Source organism: Alexandromys fortis, unplaced genomic scaffold (assembly GCF_014885135.2).
Source record: "Alexandromys fortis isolate MF-2015 unplaced genomic scaffold, M_Fortis_MF-2015_v1.1 scaffold_86, whole genome shotgun sequence".
Lineage (NCBI taxonomy): Eukaryota > Metazoa > Chordata > Mammalia > Rodentia > Cricetidae > Alexandromys > Alexandromys fortis.
Window position 1 is genome coordinate 5,371,249 of NW_026067965.1, and position 20,053 is coordinate 5,391,301.

At 44.0% G+C, this 20,053-nt stretch overlaps 1 protein-coding gene across 3 annotated transcripts in view; it reads left to right on the forward strand.

Moving 5' to 3' along the window:
* Ntrk3 (neurotrophic receptor tyrosine kinase 3) overlaps positions 1-20,053 on the forward strand; it is a 367,393-nt gene that overhangs the window by 237,909 nt on the left and 109,431 nt on the right. Inside the window, exons 13-14 of one of the 3 annotated variants that reach the window (XM_050154043.1) lie at positions 13,969-14,103; positions 15,629-17,662. The exons of 1 other annotated variant lie outside the window; for it this stretch is intronic. In XM_050154043.1, the coding sequence (XP_050010000.1) occupies positions 13,969-14,103; positions 15,629-15,747 (254 nt within the window). In that variant the 3' untranslated portion in view covers positions 15,748-17,662. Of the gene's footprint in view, positions 1-13,968; positions 14,104-15,628; positions 17,663-20,053 lie in introns of those variants that run through there. One more of the 3 variants, XM_050154045.1, reaches the window with a different exon arrangement.

The window sequence follows — 20,053 nt, forward strand, 5'->3', positions numbered from 1 at the left end:
TTATCCAAATGCCCATGCTATAGCTTTTCCAGACTTTTTAACTAGGAAAGGTAGTGCAATTAATTATGTATCTTCCTCCTAGGAACCAAGAAACACCCCCAAAGTGTCATGGTAAGGCTTGTTCATGTTTAATATTTGGAAAAATGTAAGGCCTTTACCGTGGGCAAGAATGTGACTGCCTTTATAGTATGAAACTAGCTCAGACTTTCAAATTCTTTGGGGCCGTGGTATTTACACAAGGTGTGCCATGTGTTTTGTGTGTGAAACAGGGAGGGGATATGGGATTTGGAATGAAAACACATGATCAGTCAGTCAACATTCCTATTACAAGCAATCATCCTGCCCTTCAATATCCAAGTGCCCTGTTTGCGCAGGTATTCAAGGCATGTACTTTCTATGACCTCTCGGTGCAGTGGGATACCAAGTCAGAGAGGGCCACACAGAGCCATTAATTCCTTGTTCCTGTGCTCACATCCTCATTGCCTGGGAACTTGAAAGGAGCTGTAGACTAGATCGGAGAGATCCTGCGGAGCTGAACTCATTGTTTTCTGGTCTTCTCACTCCTTAGTTTCTTCCCCAGATCATGCGTGACTATGTGGCCACGCACTATCAACAGGTCCCTTCTAGATTCTGAGTGCGGTTTGTGTTGCGCGTGGCCAGGAACTGGCATCCACTTCCTGAACCCCCCTAGGTCCTGAAGAGCAAGCGACAGCACAAAGCCCTTGCCACTCTAAAACTGATGTGGCCATGTTACACATCTCTGCAGCTTCTCCGGCCTCCAGGGCAAGGAAAACCACCCCTGTAATGCAGATGGGGAAGGCTGAGTTCACTGCGGTGTGAGTTGGGTGTGACCACCACCTCCAAGTGTTACCGAGAGTTTGCCCCTTTATCTGCTGCCACATCAATCACAGGAATGACATTTTGCTCTAAGCTCCTCAGTCAAGACAGCTGTTGCCATCACCAAATACAGAAGAGGAAATGGGCCACTGAGCACTGACTGCGTTGGACTGTCTTTATTGTCTGCTGCTCGAAGTAGCAGGCATGTTAAGGATGGTAGAAAATACAAAGAATTCATACAAAACGTCAAAGTTCCTAGCATAAACCAGGACCAGCCTTGGTTCTTCCACTGGGTGTTACCAAGTCGAGAGAGCAGGCTCTGGGCTATAGTGTTCCAAACTGGGAGCTGCCCGGGTCTTAAAGCCCTGGTTTAAGGTTCCCAATGCCTATGCTAAGTACTGATATACTTAGGGTTGCAGGCATGTACTCTGCAGTCCGTGCTGACTTACGACTGGCTGCTATTTGAGTCCTGCAATTTTATTAACGATCCTACTGCTATTCACACTGGAGAATTTTGGAAAAGAGTCCCAGACCCTATTTCCTCTTCCCCCTTCTACATTTAATCAATTGTCGGCTTTTAGATTTGCATAAATTCTGCCTTTGGCTTGCTCCACTATCCTCTCTCTGGGTTCTCCGGTAATCTCATCACTGCTTTATTGCTTGTCCGTTCTGGTACAGCCACCTTTAAAACCAAGTGTCAGCAGCTGCAGTGCCCGGGTCCAATAGTGCCTACTGTCTGTTTTTATATATATCTCAAGCTAAGCTAAGAATGGTCTTTACATTTTTAAATGGTTGGACAGATTCAAAAGAAGAATCTTCTTTTTTAACATGTGAAAATTACATGAAATTCAAATTTCAGTGTCCATAAATAAAGTCAACTGGAATCCAGCCACTCTCATTCACTCCCCATTGCCTGAAGATTTGCTTTCACACTGCCATGGCAGAGCTGAGCAGTTGCAATGGAGACCGTATGGCTCAGCAAAGCCTAAGATATTTATGATCTGGTGGCTGGCCCCCACTCTCTGCAGCCCAGCCCAGCCTAGGTTCTGCTAATCTTTCCTTTTTCCCCCTTCCATTCGGTCCACGCTCTCAAGCCACACTGTCTTCTAAATCCTTCAGGATTCACCTACTGCCCAGACTCTTGAGAGTCTTCGTTGTCTGCTCCAAATTAATCAGTTCTGTAGTCTCTCATCCTATGCATGGCGTTCCCTTGAAGGAGGCTGGTTCGCTACTGCACTTAGCTCCCAGGAATGTTCCGCCACTCATTCTGCGCTGTATTTAGAAAAACGCAAGCTTTTTTTCTGTGGTTTTCTGGCCATTTCCACCTCCCCTGTAGCAGGGTGGAGGTGCATGGTGCGTGAGGGCAGTTGGTGAATTTGCCTCCGCGGGATCGTCTTGGGTCGCTCTGGGTATGGTGTGAGAATTTATGGGGCTTTTGTTCACACAAATTTCCACAGCATTGTTTGTTTTTAAAAGCAGGTAACATATTTCAGCAGCTGGGAACCGTTTTAGCACGTGCAGCAGACAAACCGTTGCCATCAGCTGAAGATGCATTATTTCATCCGCATCTGTCATGGTCATGTCTCTATCTGTTGACCTATCATGCATCTGTCTTCATTTTTCTGCCGACCTCTCAGTCTGTCAGTCTTTCTCTCTCTGTTTATTGATTTGTACCACTTCCTGCTTCTAACATCTCTGCACTGTGTAGCTGCAGTGTAGTCCCGTGGCTGGTGATGCCCCATTTCTAGGAGAGGACCCATAGCCCTACACAGTGGTCCTGATTTCACCACTAAGCCTCTTCCTACTTCTCGCTCGACTCCTGCTTTATGTTCCAGGGAAATTATACACCTTGCTTTTCTGGGAATGTCATCCCTCTTTTCGTTTTCTAGAAATGCCGTAGCAAAGCACCATATTTTAGAGCAGAAGTAATTTCACATCTCATAGTTTCAGGGAGGAGAAGCAAACGCAGTGTAGTAGCAGAGTCACATTTCCATTCAGGGTTGGAATAGCAACTCCACGCCAGCTGTCTCCCAGCTTATGATGCTTTACTGGTGGTCTTGGGCATCTCTCAACTCGAAAATGTCTTACCCAGATCTCCCCCTTCATGCTTATATAGTATTCTTCCTATGTCTCTGTTTCTGTCTGTGCCTCTCTGTGTCTGTTTTTCTATATCTCTCTGTTTTGTTCTGCTTTTCTCTGTTTCTCTCTCTCTCTCTGTCTCTCTCTGTTTCTCTCTCTCTCTGTTTTTCTCTCTCTCTGTCTCTTTCTCTCTGTCTCTCTCTCTCTCTCTCTCTGCAGGTGTGTGTATATACACATGTCCAGATCTCCCCTGGCTTATTATGTTTTATCAAGGAAACAGTCTATGTTGAATTCTATTCAATACTGATTATATCCACCTTGTTTCTAAATAAGTCCCATTCCGAGTTCTTGGGGTCATTGCACTCATAATAGTCACCACCGTCGACTTGCTTTGCTTTTCCATGCTGTACCCCTGCCTTGCTTTGGGATTGTATCCCCATACCTTTCCATATTTCTCACCTCATCTTTCTCCCACTTGTGATCACGTGGTTGTTGTTTTCTTTTACTAAATTCCCTTAACTGTGGGTGGGTACCTTTCTAGATGCCACACACAGATTTCTCCAATCACAATTATTTGCCATTGAACCCAAGTGAGCTATGAAGTTTTTTCTTTTCTTTCCCGTGGCTCCCGGAAGGCTGATACTCAGTTGTTTGTGGGTGTTCCTCCAGGAAGCTTGAAGATGGGCTGCTCTCACACTCTTAGCCATGGATTTTAGAGGATTATTTTGCTAACAAGTTTTGCTTCCTTGTTTGATTTTTCTGTCTCCCTTTTCCCAACTACATGTTTATGGGCATCAGAGGCCCCCAGTTATGAGGAGGTTTGAGGCACCGTGAAAGCAGGGCTTTGAGGGCCTGCGTAGGTGTCTGTTTCAAGTTCTATAGGGACCACAGGTACTCAGGCTCTGTGCCCCTCACAGCATGGGTCACGTAGGTCCTCTGCAAGTGGGTAGGCATAATGAAGTGGCCATTTATGGTTACGTTTATTTTATGTTGCTGATGATCAAACCCAGGGCCTTGGACATGCTGGGGGAAATGATCCACCACTTAACTGCAAGCCTAGCCCTAATATTTCGAGTTTAATCTAGGTCTTTGCATCCCCTCCCGAAATGGATATTGTTTCTGTCTATGTGTGCTCTCATTGTTTCTTTTTTAAATGAAGGTCAAAAGAAAACCTCCCAATAGATGTTGTTCCTGACATGTGTCTGTAGATCTCTCTTCCCCCTTCTTCCCCTTCTTGGTCATCTTCATTAATTTCATTGTTCCCTCTAATCAAGGGACTCTGGAACCAGTAAAGCAATGTGTAGGTTTATGCTATTTAATTTTTAGGACTGTCAATTTGGAATGTGCCAGCACTCTGATTCTATTATCCCAGGCCCTGTTCTAAGATAATCTGCTTAAAATTGATACCGGCTAGGATTTGGACTTTATTGATTACATTTCCTGCTAGACTCTGGCCTTGGCCTCTTGCTGACCACATTCTGAACACTATGGCCATGACCTCAGGAAAAGTCAGGCATCCTGGGGTACCAGGCAGGACTTGAAGATTTTGGTTCTAGGGTTGTACAATCAAGTTGGATATAGAAAGTGTTGATAGTAAGGTAACATTTTTTACATACTTCACAAGGTTATTTTGAGGCTAGCATAGTAATCATTTATGATCCCTCAAATTGTTTTCAAATGTCAAGATAGTAAAGTAGGATTTGAGAATAATGTGTTATATTGTTACATAGATTCACATAGAGACAGAAATCAAATCACATAGTTCTACAAAACAAGTCTATTCTTTAAAAATATGGCTTATCTTATAGGAAATAGAGAGGTTTAATTTTTCTTCTGCATAATATGCAGAGGGTTTAAGAGCAGAGGAACTAAGATGAGAAAGGCTGGCCTCTAATCCTGGTTCTGCATTTTATTAAAGGGAGACTTGTCTTGAACTATTGAGTCCTTCCAACTTTAGTTTTCCCATCTACAAACTGGGTGCCATAACCATCCCCGTAACATAAGGATGCTAGAGAAAGTATATGAGGAATTCGGTGGATGGCATTGAACTTGTTGCCTGGGCAGGTGTAAATGATTATAGATATTGATCATAAAGTTTTATTTATTAAAAAAAAAACTGTTTGAGAAGTGAGAAGGAAACATATGAAAAGTTTCATTGCCATTGCTGTGTATATATTTAAAATGGTTTCAGACAATGGAGCAAATAATGTAGACATTCAAAAGTCACTGCCAGACGATCTAAAGAAAGTGACCCCAGATGGTTTAAAAGTTGAGTAGGAATTGGATAAGTAGAATAAGCTCGAAACTAAGTGGCTAGGATGTTGGCATTCCACAGGAGTGAGGGTAGAAACGGAAAGGTCCAGGTGTGGTCAGTTAAGTTTACCTGGACCAGAGGTGTGAATAGGGAAAGAGAGGAGAAAGCTGGGGTAGCTGATGAAAACAGGGTACGGTGCGAGTGTAGTGGCAGCCTGTTCTTGTGTGTGTTGGGGCCTGGGGAGATACAGGGCACTTTCTCACAGACAGCTTCTGAACAGGGTGATGGACGTTAAATGTGCTGTCTTCCTGATCCAATTAGATACCGATGTACGAGATGAATTCAGGTATTGAATGGAATCTGGGAAGCGTGATAAGAAGATCCCAAATAGTGACCTTCGAGTAAGAGTGGGCGGTGAGAAAGCATGCGACGGCCCTTGGTAAAATGTGCCGTGTTCCAGTTGTGGATGTGAGTGCTCTTGTTTCTCTTTATAGGAGCATCTATGGCATAGATAATAATATCCTCATGGAACAGAAGGGAAATTAAGGCTCAGAGAAGTTCAATAATTTACTCAAGACTTTGCCGTCACATCTAGTCGATAGGCAGTAGAGAACAGGGATTTGAGAAGCCAGGTCAGTCTGTCTCCAGATCTTTGTGTTATTCTTTTACAAAGCGAGGATTGGAATGTGTACATTTATTACAAAATAAATATGGGAAACCTAATATTTAATATAGGAGATAAGGAAGACATTGGCAAGAAGTGAGGATGGTCCCAATTGTCTGTGTCTGGGTAATTTTAAGGGTGGCGTTGACTTTAAGTATGTGACTCTGCAGACCCCTATGGAGATTTGTTTTGATTGGGTAGAGACCAAGATTCAGCACTTCCTGAATTCTCCTAGTTCTTCTGCTCTCAATGCTGCTGCTACTGGGGGTATTGGTGATTGCCCAACAAAACTTTGAGTCTCCAAGGGTAAGAGGATCCTTGAGAAGCCACCACAAAGAGTGGGTGAAGTAGAAAAGCCAATGGAAAGGAAGACAGAAATTGATTGAAGCTGTGCACTGTTAGGCATTAGGGAGTCAGAAAGCCACACTGTGCGGCAGGATCAAGTTGAAGAAGAGCGGAGAAATTTGGTCATGGGTTCAACATTGGTAATCTTTAAAGTTTTTTGTGTCTTTTCTATGAATCTGGAGTTCGCATTATGTAAGAGAAACTGTGACTATTCAGTAATAGTTGATATTAGGGTTGGAAGTAAATTGTGAGAAATCTTGGTCCTTAAATGAATTAAGGAAGTAGGATGTCTCAGAACGGAACAGTGATGTGTAGGGCTTTGTGTTTTATTTTTATTAGGTTAGAAACTTGTTGCATGGGCACCCCAAAAGGTAGAGGTGACCATAAGTAGATTTCCAAAAACAGAAGAAACAGATTAGGAATGAGATAAAATGCTGGAGATACAGATAACTAAGGAAAGGGGATGGAGTCTAGGGAACGTGTTTATATGTCCCCAAGCAGTGACCCTAAAGGAGGAGTCGGTGGTAAGAAAACATAAGCTTGGTGAAGTGTGCCAAGTTTCAGCTGTCGCCCTGAGAGCGTTTTTAACGGGAAAGGAGATTGGATGGAAAGTATCAGTGAAAACAGTTAATTTTGTTACCAAGGAAATACATTTTTCATTGCATGCAGAAAGAAAACAAAGTGACTGGGCTTTGATCCAGATGGTACAGTAAGTTCATGCTTAGTGTACCTCCTCTGTAGCAACTATACAGCAATAACAGAAAACAGGAGACATGGCTGGCCAGCAAAACAAGTAAATAACCTCGCGACCAGAAACGATATAGAAAATAAAAGATGATGAGCAGAGGACCATTTGTTCTTGTGATGTGGCCAAAGTCTAGAAGCAAACATAATGACAAATATGTGTATTTATCTCCGGAAAGATCTTCAGAAATGCACATGCTTCAGATTGCCCAGAGATCAGAATAGGAGCTTCTTCTCAAAACTATGCGTTAGAGACACAGGCTAGTATATGGAATAACTGTCCCCGCCCCAGTTGCCTCCCCCCAGAGAATAATGTTCTCCTCTCTGGAACCACAGAGATTCTGCCTGTTAGGTAAGGCACTCTTGTTCAAGCTGTTGTGCTGTATTCCCAGTATCATCCTGTAGGGGCGCTAAGCTAATATGGGATTTTCTTCAAAAGCTCCAAAAGGCTACCTGGAAGCAACATTAGCAACAAATTAGAAAATGCAGGGAACCCGGTCTGCTCTTCAGGCTGATGAGAGAAGGGGATTTGATTGGGAGAGGGGGAGGATATGGGAGGCGGTGGTGAGGAAGAGACAGAAATCTTAAATAAGTAAGTAAATAAATAAATAAAAGAAAGTGCAGGAGATTGGTAAGGGAGAAAATGTAGAAGAAAATCAGAAAATTTTTCCCATTCTCAAGGTAAACTGTAATATAAAATTATAAAATACATAAAATATCCAATGATAAGGGTGGTTACTGACTTGACTTTCATACAAAAATAATCTACAAATCTTAGGTAATACAGTATGACAAGAAAAAGAAGTCTTGGGAAGAGAGAGCTGACGGTCCTCACTATGAATACTGTATGTTCAGTATAGAATATCAAAGGGTTATTTGTAAATGGACTGTTTCAACTTACTAAGGTGTTTTACAAAATTGATAAAACATAATAGATGAACGAACATAAGTACATTTCTACCTTTACACTTCGGTAACGCCAACACCAGGAGTGTGAAAGCAAAGGGCCACAAGTTCAAAGCCAGCCTTGCTTCACACTAAATTCCAAGTCAGCCTGGGTCACATAGTAAGACTCTATCTAAAAATCAGAACAGTGTCCAATGAGATGACACAGCAGGTTAAGGAGTTGGTGGCAAGTTTGGTGACCTGAGTTCAATCCCAGGAACCCACATGGTAGAAGGGGAGTATTTAGTTTCATAGGTTACCTTCTGACTTCCACATAAGTCCCATGGCACATGCCCTTTCCCCCACAAAACAAACAGATGTTTTAAGAACAGCAAAAAGCATATTACCTAAACACAATCAGAAAAATTTAACTTACAACAAATAACATCTGGCAAAATGAAATAAAATAAAACATATACATTAAAAGGTATAAACACAACAAGAGATTGCCAACTCCAATATTATTATGGGATAAATATAAGACAGTAATGAGTATAAAATGAGTATGAAAATACAGGCATGGACATATAATATGTATATAGGCTGTAGATTTCATTTCCAGCATTAAATGAGACAGCAAACATAAAGTTAACGAATGAAAGCTACAGCCAGCAACATAAGAAAGTATCCTGTTTTGCTGAACATAGGGGTACACACTTGTAAGCCTAGCACTTGAGAACTTAGCGCAAGAGGCTCGGGAATTCGAGGCCATGCTTACTACAAAACTACAGTAACTGGATAGTTGGATGCACAGCAGAGAGGTATGGAAATCTGGATTTTTTTGTATGCCATTGTAAATTAGCATGCAAGGGAGAAACAATTCAAAAGCTAATGTAACTTATCTCATGTCAGCCACAAAATAGCGAATAACATGAGGTTTAAAAGAAAAACGTTTGTTTTCAGCAGGCTTCTTATTTTAAAGTAGTTTTCGTTTGTCAGAAGAGTTTCAATAGTCAATGAATTGTCCGTGTTCTTCCGTCATTCAGCCTCTCCCATTGGAGTCGTTCTCTATTATCAGTACACACTCACGAGCACCAAGAAGCCAGTGCTGGTCCAGTCCCCTTAAGCAAAGGCAATGCTATTCTGATTTCATGATCCCTGCCCCAGGGCCTTCTTTTCTGACCAAACTGCATTTAGTGACCAAGTCTCTCTAACCTCTCTGGTCAGGTTTATTGAAGAATGTCTAACACTGTAGGCTTATCAACAGGGGTGCTGGTGTTGAGGGAGGAATAACATAGAGAGGCAGTATTATTCTTATCACAACATGTCAAAATATATACTTAACAACATTTGAGTGACCATGGGGATGCTAGCCCTGATCTTCTGCAAGGATGGATGCTGGTTTTTTTTTTACTGGAAATTTGCACAACTCCCCTTTTCCTCACACTTGAGATATTCACCAAGAACAGCGTGTCCCGCATCCTTGAGGGAAGAGCCCCCCGCATAAAGTCTTTAGAATTCTTTTGTATGGAGAATAGGCATTTAATAAGAGAATGTGATTTGACGTTGAGAAGGGAAATAGTCCTTGAAATAGATTATAACTAACACAAAATGAAAGATCGATACATTTGAGCACATGATTATTTTTGGTAGCCCAGTCTTGTCTGTCACTTGTTGCAATGCCTCTGCCTCAGACGCTAGAGTGATGGTATTACAAGCATGTACCAACACTCCCAGCGTCTGACTACATTAGTTTACCTCCTTCAAACCATTGACCTTTATACAAAGTTAAAAGACAAATGCTAGACCAAGAGAACACATTCCAGTGAGTGCGGCCAACAGAGAATTTGCATACAGAATAAATAAGAGTTCTCAGCAATGAGAAAAGGATAACACTTGTGTTTTTATCTCAGAAATTCATGTTGCGATTACAAAGTACTAGCTACTACTCTTCAGTTAGGAAGGACAACTGTCCAATAATATCGGGTTTGGAATTTCAGGGCAAGATGTTCATCCACTTAGTGATCGCAGGAATGTGAGTTTTATGAACTTGGGGAAAATACTCGGCCGTAGAGTGGAGCTCAGGATTTATATACTCCAAAGGAACATTCTCGAAAGATGTGCTTCTCCAATGTTCCCGTGCGCCAGGATCACACGAAGAGCTTGTTAAAACGCAGATGTTGATTCAGTGATCTGGAAACACCTTTGCTTCTCCCAGCTGTTGCGAAAGCTGCTGGTTCAGGTTCCCCTGCTGGATCTGAGCAACAAAGCTCTAGAGCAGAGGGAGTAAACCCTGCCAGCCTGACCCCTGCCTGCTTTTGCAAATGGAGTTTCTTGGGGGGTGGGTAGCGTGTTCTGTTTACTTTTTGTCTGTAGCTGCTTCCAGGTCACAGTAGCAGAATTTGGTAGATGCAAAAAGAACTCTACAAGTTCCATAGCCTAAAATATTTTCTATTTGGCCCTTGGCAGGAATATTGCTAGCTGTGTACCAGAGCGTTGCTCTCACAGGTGTGTAGACTTTTATCACGACAATTATTCTGACTTTAGGAAAACAACTAACAGTTGATAGAACTAGAAAATAATTTGCAACCTTAACACAAGGAATGCCATCAATTCAAAAGCAGTAAATGATTGGGGATAATAATAAATAAATAATGAATGAATGAATGAATGAATGAATGAATGAATAAATAAATAAATAAATAAATGGGGATGTAGCTCAGTGGTTGAATACTTGTCTGCCACACAAATAGCCCTCGGTTCCATTCCTGGAGCCATAGGAAAATAAAGCAGCAATGAAAACAAGTGAAGTTACTAGATGAAAATTAATGCACCAATACGGAAAAGCATCCTGTTTTGCTGGGCTTGGTGCGAGAAGCCTGTGATCTCAGCATTTGAGCGGGCCAACAAGAATCAGGACTGCAGGTCTCTACCTTTATATTGCAGAGGAAGAATATCCAACAGAAAGCAGTTGAAGGGAGAAAAGAACCTCTCTCTGCTTACAGTTCCAGGGGGTTAGAGTCCATCGTATGGCAAATGCATAGCAACACTTAGGGAGAAAGAGCACTGCAGCCAGAGCAGGCAGCTGGCTGATCGCATGATCCTTACTTTTGTCCAGGAAGGAGCGAGTGAGAGGGTGGGGAATAGGACAGGGAATGAGACTATATAATAAAAGCCCCTTCCAGTGCTACAATTCCTCCAGCAAGACTCCAGCTCCTAAAAGTCCCTTAGCCTTCCCAAAGAGTGCCACCAGCTGGGGACAAAATATTCAAATACACCAGTCAGTGGGGACATCTCTCCTCTAAACTGCTACGTTCTTCAGTTATATAGTAGCAAGTTCGAGGCTGGCTTGACTTCATGAGACCTTGTCTCACAGAACAAAAATCAGTCACATTTTAAAGTTTAAAGACTATGCAAAGCAATACTATCATCTGGCTGTAGTCGGCCCATTGGAAGGAGTGCCTGTATCAGTTGTCCACTCCAGAGTAGGGGCTAGCTTTGCTGGGGAGAAACAGGGTGTTAGACACACAGGTGAGTTCTTGGTCATAATATAGTTATACTATAATAACATGGTAATAATAGACTGTTTTCAAAAGAGCTGAAAAGTGGCTAGGCCAGGGCACTGAGTGGATCTTCTGTCGGCTTTCCCATGCTTTCTGTAATCATGACTGTCCTGCAAATTGCTCCTCTCTCCAGACTCCTCCTGCCTCTTCTTCCTAGGTTAGTTTTTACCTTTCCTAGCCTGAACTCCAGGAAGTGATACCAAGTGTGGTTCACGTCGAGATGGAGTTTGGGGCTCCTTACTTGAAGGCCCTAATCCAAGCAACAGGTTCCTCCCAGAGTGATGGAGATCCAGGGAAGAGTTGGTCTGTGACGTGTTCCATGGGAGAAGTGGCATGCATGGGACTATGTGGCTCTATATAGAAGCAATTTGTGAGGAAAGAATCCTCTGCCCAGGGATTATTGGAGGGGACAGGTTCCTTTCACTGGAGAAAATCCTAGCTTGGCTTTCTCTCTAACACCTGGTCTTAAGAACTGGTTTTCGGTAAGGAGCCCTTTTTTCCACAAGTAGGTCATTTCAAGTATTTTAGAAAATCTGGATTCAAGTTCAAATAAAATAACATTAGAAATTTCTGAAAATCTGATTGAGTTAATGCTATACAATTTTTAGGATATTGGAGGATCACCAAGTAAGTGTACCCAATGGCTGGTGTGATAATGAATCTTTGGATTCCTTGGTGATCCGTGGTATGTCTGTTGACAGGGGCTTTGCCCCAGGCTCTTTCTTTATCCTAGGTCTGCTGGAATCCTGGCTCAGTAGCAGTTATTGCTTCTCACCACTGGAGAAAGGAGGGGAGACTGCCGCAAGAATAACACGCTGACTAGGGTAGGGTAGGCCTCCTTCCCGACTCGCCTTGGCCTCCGCGTCCCTTTTAGTAAGCTACCCAGGAGCTTAACACCACAACCCTATGTATTTCAGTTCCTTCTTGTGATATAACAACTCTAGGGTGACAAATACATTCGAATAGAGAAGATAGGAACGTTATCCAGTGGTGCCTAAGATAAGTACTTTATGAGTAGGCGAGATAACAAAGGGGAACAGAAAGAGGGGCCCTTGAGCTTCCAGAGTTAGAGGAAGAAAGAAGGCAGGAGACATAGGAAGATGCTTGCCACTACAGACGCTAGGAAGCAGGTAGCTGTTTGTCCGTCTGCAGGAAGAGATGCATGGGGTTCAGACAAGTGCTGGGAAACAGGGAGGTTGGAGATTCTGGGTTTTATTTCGCATTTTACACAGCTAGAGTAGTAAACTAGCCTAGCCTTACTGCTGAGGATACGGAGGACTTGGCCATGCAGATATAATTGGTTCTTGGTTCATTGGGGTTGGGTTCCCAAACCTCTCGCTCAATCCTTCGGGTGCTTCACTTCCCTTTCCTCCTCCCCACATCCTTACAACTCCCTTTTCCTCTCCTGGAGCAATCCTGGAATGTCTGGTTGGCTCCTCAGACTTTGACAATCCCTGATGTCCAGGCTCTGTTCTGAATTACAGAGAACCCACGGTTCCTTCGTGCCTGATGACTCTGGGGAGAGCCGCTGACAGATAGAAAGTTTTTGTTGGGCCACCTGTGGACAAGGCCTTCTCAGGGCGTGTGTTTGTCTCTCTCTAGCCCTCTCTTTGCCCATCTAGCCTTTTGCTTACGTCTCCTGTGGTCCAGGACTTCCCTGCCCTCCTCTGAGCTTATGTCTGCCCTTTCTTTTCTGGGTTGTTCTCAGGAGTGTGGTGGGGGGCGCAGGGGTTTGGAATGGTGCCTCTCATGCTTCAGCTTTTAGAATCTTGGAAAGGCTCCACCCGGGACAGAGTTCCAGAGAAAACAAACTCCAGATCCTGGCTCATATGGGAAAATGTTCGTGTTTACAGAGGCAGCTAGCTTTAGGGACCTTGGCGGGGGCTGAGGCAGATTTGGCCTTGGTCTATATAGGATCTGACATGGAGCCTTCCTGAGCCCGTGGACATTGCATGGTCTCTAGAGGAGAGATGTCTCAGGAGCGGCAGAGCTATCACCTTTGGTGAGGCCTGTTGCCTTAGAGTCTCCATGGAAACTGTCACTTCTGCTGTTCCAAAGGTTTCTGCCCTGACAAGGACAAGAGAGACCGTAAGGAGCCACCCCCTCTAACTCATCCCCACTCCTATCACATCGTCTCCCTCTTGGACTTCTCTTCTGTGGGATACAAAGCCAGAAAGGGGATCTTGGGTCCAGTAGCATCATCTCCCAAGTCATAAACTCTTCCCCTCTAGCTCAGAAGTGGCACCCAGGATATTTACAGTGAGAATATTTAGGGGTGGGTGTTAAACCTAATAAAGGGAGTGAGTGATGGGCAAACAGGTTAGAAAAACGATTGGACAAAATTTATGGTGATGGCAAATCTTTTTTCCCTGACTCCAATTTGATGAATTTGACAAATTTGATAGTGCCACTATGTGATACTCAGGAAAATGATTAGATTTTATACATAAAATGAATCAGGCAAAGCAGTGTGGATACAGGCGCTGTGAGCCGTTGATTTCTGTTTCTGGCATTGTGCATTTAAGAAGACTTTCCCAGGGTTTTGCACTTGGGGTTTAATACTGACCATTAACCCCTGTATCTGCCTCTTCTGCCAGGGGTCTTTTCAAACATAGACAATCATGGGATATTAAACTTGAAGGACAATAGAGACCATCTAGTCCCATCAACTCACTATATATATGAGGAACCTGAGGTCCAGAGTGGGGATGTGTCCTACCCAAGGTCACATGGTGAGTTGACTCCTTTGACATCTTTGTATGAAGTGAAGACCCTCCCCGACCAGTTTTGACTCTTAAGACCCAAAGACCCATTAACCTCCATGTGTCTCCAAAGACTAGGCTATTGCTAGGTGTCCAGGTTGGGATTGGTACTCAAGTCCCTTGAGTGAGAAGAATCTCTTTCAGAGGAGGATGCTTCTTTAGGCTAAGGTGAAGAATGTTGGAAAGCAAGGGAGGGACCCTGATCTAGAGAGAAACAGTAGCATCATGAACCATCTCAGAAGCCTGCTCAGACCGCTGGACATCTCGTCCTACCCTGTCACATGTGAGATCCCCTGCTTGGGGTTCAGCACAGAAGAGCTTTCATAGCTCGTGGAAAACTGACATTTCTCTTAACATTATATCATGAACAAGGGGGAACATTCTCTATTTTTCTAAACTCATCTCACTCCCTGCAGACAGAGGTAACAAAACAGCCAAAATGACTCATCCCTGCTTTGATCATACTGTGTCCTGTGCAGGGAGGCTTGAGGAAGTCTCAGTATGATAGAACTCTGTTTTAGTCTTTCCCCATCATGTATGCCCAGTACTTAAGTGGATGATGTTCCCTCTCCATTCCTGTGTATGGCTTTCACAGAAAGGTGGGTTTCTCTGTTCCCCACCCCCATATATATAAATAGGCAATTTTACAATTTGGGATTGATTGAGTAACCCTTTTCTGGAGTTTGATTGGGAATATCCATGTCTCTGGACATCCTATTCTGTCCCTGGATATATGGCCAGAAAAGAACCAAGTTGTCAAGAAAGTTTTCTTTTCTTGAGGCAGCTTATGACCTTGTGGTCAACTGTATCACATACTCTTTCAGAGTGTCACTAGGCCCCTGTAAGACATGGAATTATGGGAAGTTGAACTGCCATTTTCTAAGCTTCTCATAGCCCTGGGAATAGAAGGTGAGAAGCCAAGGAGAAAGCAGGCACAGATTTGGGAGTATAGCATTTCCTACTCCTTGTGTAGTTGAGAGTGTTAAGAAATTTAGTTCCTTGAACTAGACCCCTAAAGATGTTGAGTTCTGCTAAAGCGAGCCTTCTTCCCCACCTCCTCTGAGAATACTAGTGTGCACACACACCCTTTTCCTGCCTCCCCAGTAGCTCATTGCCAGGGTTCCTTCCTCCCAGAATCATGGCTATAGACCAAGATTCCCTTAGTCTCTACCTCTTCCATGACAGTCCTAGGCCAAACTCCCAATGTAATGTAAATGCTCACTTTCCTTTCTCAGCTCAGTGAAGGCCCCAGCAAAATGGAGTGTTTTTCTGAGCACACTTGTTTTAAGTTACCTGCAAACCCCATCCTTGCCTTTTGCTGGCAATTCATTTTGGCTATTCCCGGTATATATCTATAGCTATAGCTCTAGATTTCCCCCCTTTCAAGTTCCCTCTCTGTTTCCCGTCTTAGTTTTGATCTTCTTTGGGGGTTTTGGTTTTTACTTTATTTTGCTTTTTTCTGTTTTTCTGTTTTTTTCTTTTTGTTTTTTTATAGGTTTCAGAGAAATTATGTTGAATCCAATAAGCCTTTCCGGACATTCCAAGCCTCTTAACCATGGCATCTATGTTGAGGATGTCAATGTTTATTTCAGCAAAGGACGTCATGGCTTTTAAAAACTCCTTTTAAACCTCCTTGTTCTGATGTCACCTTGGTAGGATGGGCCCTCTGAGAGTTTGGAAGCTCTAGGCATTGTTCTTTTTGGATCCAGGGATGCTAAGTAGAAACTGCACAAGCCACCAGTGCTTCAGCATCCTTTGCCACCACTGAGATGGGTGTGGCCCCCAAGGACCACTGGCAGGTTGCCCCTCCCCTCCAGTCATCACTGTGCTCCTTTTTCTCCGGGCCTCCGAGGCAGCTCCTGCCAACATCTCTAGAACCAATAAAGAAAATACAAACCCAAGCACCAGGAGCTACCTTTTAAACACACTAGCCACTCTCTTGACCCAACCATCACAAGAAAGCCTGATGAAGTCCAGCCGCATTCCAGTCTCACTTTCCTGCTTGGAAGCGTGGGATCTCCATGCTGTCCTCTCAGTGACCTCGTCGCCCTGAGCAACCTCCAGTGGGGAAGAGTCACAGAGGGCTCTTAAGCAGAGGTGGAGACGGCGCGGTAAGAGGAAGGGGAGCCAGGCCCAAGTATTGACGACAGATTAGGTCTCGGAGGGAAGAATGGAAGACAGTCATTTTGTTGGTTTATTTTTATTTTTATTTTTTGTGTGTATGTGTGTGTGTGGAGAAAAAAATACTTTTTTGTGGACACACTTGGCCCCTCCTTCTTCTCTTTGAGATGGCTCGCACTGTTAGAAAGTTCTTTGGGAAGAGTTTTTGCTGGCTCTACCTGGGTCCCTAGAGCTGCGGTTCCGACAAGCATTGGCTACAGGAGGTCTTGCCTGTGAATTGGCCATCCTACTAGGACCACAAGAGACCAAGGGAATCAGGGACCAAGACCCTTCCTCCTAGCCCGTGATCTCGGGATTGGCTCTCTCCCCCTGCTTCCACTTATTCTTGACTCTGAGAACTTTTGGAACCCAGTGGAGTCATCATTGCCAAGGTCAAGATGAACTGAAGGGGAAGAGAAGTAAAACCTGGCCTCCTCCAGCCCTTCTCATGGCACCGATGGGCTGTCATCCTGGTCTCTGGTCGATATGTGTGTTTACTTTGCTTGCTTTCTCTCATATCTTACTCCATAGCCATCATCATCCTCTCCCAAAGAGGGGTTGCTCCCCCATTTTCACCTTGACCCTCTGGGGAGAGGGAAGGGGTTGATAGTCCTTTACGTAATAGGAAAGACAAATTTGCAGAGCCTATAAAGCTTTTCCAGGTTGGCTGAGTGACTTTTGACTTAGCCCAGCTCTCCCAGTTCCATGGGTGTGCCTGCCATGGGAAAGAATATGGAGTACCCCAAGCTCAGTTCTTGAGACAACATGGTGTTCAGTAAAAACCCCGTATGTTCTGGTGCAGTGTTTCAGCACAGTTGGAAGTCAGAGCATATGCATTTGGGAAATTCAGCAAGTTTACCTGAGTGCAAAGGTCTTACTTAAGGGTTATATTCTCTAGGGCCTGCCGGTGATGGTTTATCGTGTCAGGCTCCCAGACTAATGCTAGAGATACCTCCATGGGGTCCATAAGCACGGAGCTTTCCAATTCTTTCCCAGGACCTGGAGTGGCTTCCCAGTGTCACTTTAGGTTCACGGTTGCTCAAGGGCCCCCCGGGGTATGTAGTTGTTGAGTCCCTTCTAGCCCCAATCCCCCAGCTCCCCACAGTTCCATGTTGGACTCTTCCCTGTCATGCTCAGATGATCCCTTGGGTTCAGATCTCCTCCTGAGTGTGTCTTTAAGGAGTAAGTTTGAGGATGATGTTTTTACTTGTTGTAAATCATGACCTCATTTCCAGCCTCCCAGGCTCCATCCGTCACAGCATCTTTTATTCTGCCATCTCTTCACTTTGTGCTATGACAATGGGGCGTTGTGTTTCCACAGAGACTTATAGGAGTGTTCAGTGTATAGTTTCTTAATAAACACTTTATTTTCTAATGAAATGACTGCATCAGACCTCTTATTTGGAAGCTTCGCAGAGAACATTCGAGAAGTAGCCATGCCAGAGCTGCCCACACTTTGTTTCCCACCTTGATATTACTTTCCTATGGAAATTTCTTGTACACTTCTGCTAGCAAAGAGGGATTTACAATATGTCCCATTGGTCGGGTTCGTGGAGACTCCTCCAGGTACCTCGGATTTCTACAAAGAAGTGCTTCTTCATCTTATTAGGTACTCGGAGATGGTTCAGTGGTTCATCCAGGATCACACAGCATGATAGGCAGAAGCAAGATTCAAACTCGATTCCTGCAGTCACTCCTAGGGCTACTGATGTCTTTGATACCTGGGGAGATTTCTGCTGTTGGAGAAGCTAAGACTCATTGAGGTATTTTCTTCAGAGCTATTGTGCAAAGGGATCTGGGAGCGGGAATGGGGGAGCCTTTCTGTTTGATGTAAAAGCAAGCCTGTGGGGTTTTCCCTAGGATAGAGTAGTTTTCTATCTTTTCTGTGAACTTACTTAGAAAAACGTTAATCTCTGAGATTCTAGGCCAATCTCTTAGCACCGAGAGAGAGACACTTTACACACACATATACATAGTCATACACACATCCACCGTGATTCAGCTGTCTTGGAAGGGCTCACATGGGCTTCCAGAAGGTAGTGGAAAAGCAGTCCCTGGATCCTACTGAAAGTCAAAAGCCAAGGTGAGCTGGCATTTCTCACTGGCCAAGCTAGGATCCTGGTCGCCACCATAAGTACAAAGGTCAAAATGTCTTCTGAACTTTATATCTGCTTCCTTTAAGAGGAAAGCAAGCAATATGTAAGAAGCACAGAGAGCAAGGGCCAGAGAAAGAAAACTAGGTAGATTGTGGACCCTTCTCTGGGTCTCATCAGGGCTTGTTGGAGGTCCATCTCATAAGAAGCAAAGGAGAAGCAAGCCAAGGTAGGTGGGATGTATGACAGGGTTCTTGAGATGAGATTGGTGCTTTCAATACGACCTCGCTCACTGTATTTCCTACACAAGTCTGCTTGAATTCTTCCTGCCCTCAATGTAAGTCTTTGCCTGTAGGAATGGCCTGGTGCACAATAGAGGTTACAGTAACTCCTCACTTTTGTATATTCCCAGTGAATATCATGTACAGTTTATATATTCTAGAATATAAGGATTAGGGCAAGGATGTCTGGTGTTTGGGACTATCCTTGTGACCAAGGAAGAGGGCGAGAATTCAAGCAAGAACTTTGGTTTTCCATGAGAGATGTTTAAGATCTTTGTTATCCCATGCACAGGGTCTGCCAACGCACAGCATAGATAGTGGGTGGGATTAACCCCTGAGAAAGCTGGAGGGGCCAGGGGTTCGTTAGTGTTAGCGAGTGGAATGAGAGCTCTTCTTATGTATTAGGAGGCTATGGGGTTGTGCAGGGGTTCAGGGGCAAGGAAATAAGGGAGTCTTTGTGTGGTAGCTTCTAATCTGCCTGTGAAGTATGAGGTCCTGTACCATGAGTGAGATGATTCAGTAAGAGTTGAGAGGATGTGCAGTGTTGTTGGCAGAGGCTTCAGTGAATGTCAGGGATGTGCAGGAAACTGGCTGGGCAGAGGAAGGACCTGACTGGGTTTGGAAAAGGGTATCTGGTCTCGAGGCCTGTCATTTCTTTAGTGTTCTGCTAGGTATTAAAGTGCCATTAATTCTCTGTATTAGACCTTGGGGTCAGGCAGAGCTGTCACAGGGTACCCCCAGAGCAGAGCTCAATCCAGAAAGGTTCCCAGATTGGAGACCTAAGGAGTATCACCAGCCAGAGCTGCAGTTTCTAAACTTTTGGGGTTCAGAGCTCACTGGCAGATCTTCATAGGGGCTTTCTTGGTCTTAAGCATATGATCTGACCCCATGAGAGTTTGCCGTAGACCTTCGTACCTGGATAACCAATGAGTCCAGTATGCTTGCCGGTTACTTTCTGAGCTTTATTCTGGAGGGATATTTGAGAGGTGACAATTGAGTGTATTCGAGGCTGGGGAACTGAACTATATCTTTCCTCTACTGGGTACCATTAAGTGGCACAGTATATAGAGTTTGTGCATCATGAGATTGTATGGCCAGGTCATGGGACTGAGTGCTACACACCCCAAATTAGGCTCACAATGAGCATTCACAATCATTGCTTCGTTTATCATAGGAAACACCTACGCAGAACCAGAACTTTCTATCCACAAGAAACCGAGGTTCAGAAAAGTTCAGCAACTACTTGGGGTTTCTATTTCCATAGTTTATGACCAATGACACCTCAGGGTATGCCCGAGCTCAGAGTAGCTCTTGGTCACTCTTTTGTCCCCCAAACAGTTTTTTTTTTCTGCTCCTGGAGGCTTCACCATGATAGCTTCCTACCGT